This window comes from Merops nubicus, unplaced genomic scaffold (genome assembly GCF_000691845.1).
Source record: "Merops nubicus isolate BGI_N331 unplaced genomic scaffold, ASM69184v1 Scaffold45468, whole genome shotgun sequence".
NCBI lineage: Eukaryota > Metazoa > Chordata > Aves > Coraciiformes > Meropidae > Merops > Merops nubicus.
This window is the reverse complement of record NW_008624621.1, coordinates 344-2,496: the sequence shown is the minus strand read 5'-3', so window position 1 is coordinate 2,496 and position 2,153 is coordinate 344. Positions and strand designations below refer to the sequence as shown.

Sequence of the window (2,153 nt, the reverse complement as noted above, 5' to 3'; positions counted from 1 at the left end):
CAGCGCGGCGTTCATGGCGCGCAGCACCGCCCCCCGCTCCTTGCTGCTGCCTCCCCTCAGCTGCAGCACGGCCGCGTCCACCCAGCTGTCGATCAGCGTGGAGGTGACCGCGCTGTGCTTCTGGCCGAGCAGCGAGAAGAGGAACCTGGCGATGTTCCCCTCCCCTTCGATGGGGCACATCGTCTGAACGCTGAACTTCATCTGCGGCTTGGGCACTGAGGGGAAGGGAAGGAAAAAAGGAAATACCACCTGACAGAGAACTTAAATGTGAGGGTAACTCTACAATGTTTCTGATATATCATGCCAGCAACATAACAATGAACCATTTTCAGTTTCTGTAGTCTAAATACTTAGACTAAGGCAGGAGGTTCGGATGAAAAGATCACCTTCTGCAAACTTCAGCCCAATCTCCCACTTAGTTTCTATTCTAGCTAATTTATTTGTAGAAACTGAAAAACACTTCCTAAAAATCATGTAATGCCACATGTATTTTAATAGCAGTAACCACGAATAACAGTCTTCCTCCTCTGTCCCCATTACTGTTCACAGCTATAAAAAGAGAGCAAAAATATTACCCACAGTACGTATCCATTGTGTGTCAGCACAAAGACACCAGAGCATCTGCTGAGAAGGTTTTATAGCACAAGTTCCATTTTCTCACTTAGGGTAAAATACAGATCTAGAAGATAACTTCACACTTACCATCCTTCCAAATGAGAGTAAAGCCCAACTGATATTCATGACGTGGTTGCTTCTTGCTCTGCTCTCCAAAGCATTTCAGGAGGTTTTCTGGCACACTTTTCACTGATGAATGTGTGTGAACAGCTGATAATATTTTATACCGTTCACAAAGCAGACTGTGTAGTACTAGGAGTGACAGTGGAGGGAGAGAAGGATTTGCATTGATTACAATATCTTTCAGGGCACCATAATCCTGAAAGGAAAGCAAAACATTCAGCAAATAAGACACATTTCAGATTAGAGTTTGAAGCAGTGGAGTCTTCATTTGACATCAAAATGTACACAGAATTTCAGGTATACACTTGCGTGGCTAATGGTATTAAAATAATTCCAAAAAATTAAAAAAAAATTTAAAACTTGCTTAAATATGTAAACACCTTCCTTCCCCAATGTGTAATTTGGGAATAAGACTGAGGAAAATTCTAGTCCAATCTGAACCCAAAGTTAAAAGTTCCAGTTAGTTACAAGCAAGAAACCAACTGCCAAAATTTCAAAATTAACCATTTTATCTTGGAATTGTATCCATATGAGAATACATAGGATTTTTTATTTATAAATGCTTGTACCTATACTCTGGATGCCCAGAATGAAATTGTAGCTGTAGGGTAACTGTAAGGACATAAGACTTTTATATTGAATTCTGAGTGTCCCAGGTTTTAATGCTACCCTCCCAAGCCTGAAAATCTGAGAGCAAAGAAAGTATCTATCCGTGTATATGCTCAACTAAACTTGCCTTTCCAAGCATCACATCTAAATCTGCTCCATTTGTTGCCAAAGGAGAACATTCATCACTTTGAATTATGTCTGTTACATCAAAGTCAGCATCTGGGGTTTGTATCATCTTTGAGAGACCATCAACAGCACTCTTCAGTTCATACAAGCGTTTCAGAATCTCTTCCTGGCGGGATTCAAGTGCTTGAAGTGAGGGGTCAGTCTCTTCCTACAGGAGAGGAAAAGACAAAGTCACCCAAGTATTCACTCAGCTCAGTGTTGCAACAGTTCACAGCTCACTTGACAGTAAGTTTTGAAAGAGTTTAAACACATTCAAATAATTGAAGCATCATGGGATGTCACAATCCCATCAACCAAACATCTTCCTTCAGTCCAATGGATAAAGAGATAGCAAGCAAGGTGCCCAAGTGAAATCCTGATACCCTCTTTCACAGTAGTGTCAATGACAAGACATGGAAACGCCTCTTAAGCAACTGTTATTTTAGTAGTACACCATTCTATAAAATAAAAAAAAACTCCCAGAGGACACTGGTAATTAATACTTTGCTGTTGCCATGGGAGGGCGTCTTGGTAACTTCCTGTGAATTTTGCTCCAAGTCTGCTCCTACCCGGTACCTCCACCAGCAGCCTGGGCGAGGGCACAGCAAGCACTTGCTGAGAAGATGCAAAGGCATCAAGCT

General features: G+C 41.7%; 1 protein-coding gene across 1 annotated transcript; it reads right to left on the bottom strand.

Annotated features, from left to right (window-relative positions):
- Positions 1 to 6: 6 nt before the first annotated feature.
- AIMP2 (aminoacyl tRNA synthetase complex-interacting multifunctional protein 2) lies at positions 7 to 1,681 on the bottom strand (the record flags this gene model as incomplete). The annotated part of the gene is made up of 3 exons (XM_008945405.1): positions 7 to 215; positions 703 to 934; positions 1,475 to 1,681. Coding segments are annotated over 3 exons (648 nt in total), but the record flags the coding sequence as incomplete, so codon positions are not given.
- Between the last annotated feature and the right edge of the window lie 472 nt (positions 1,682 to 2,153).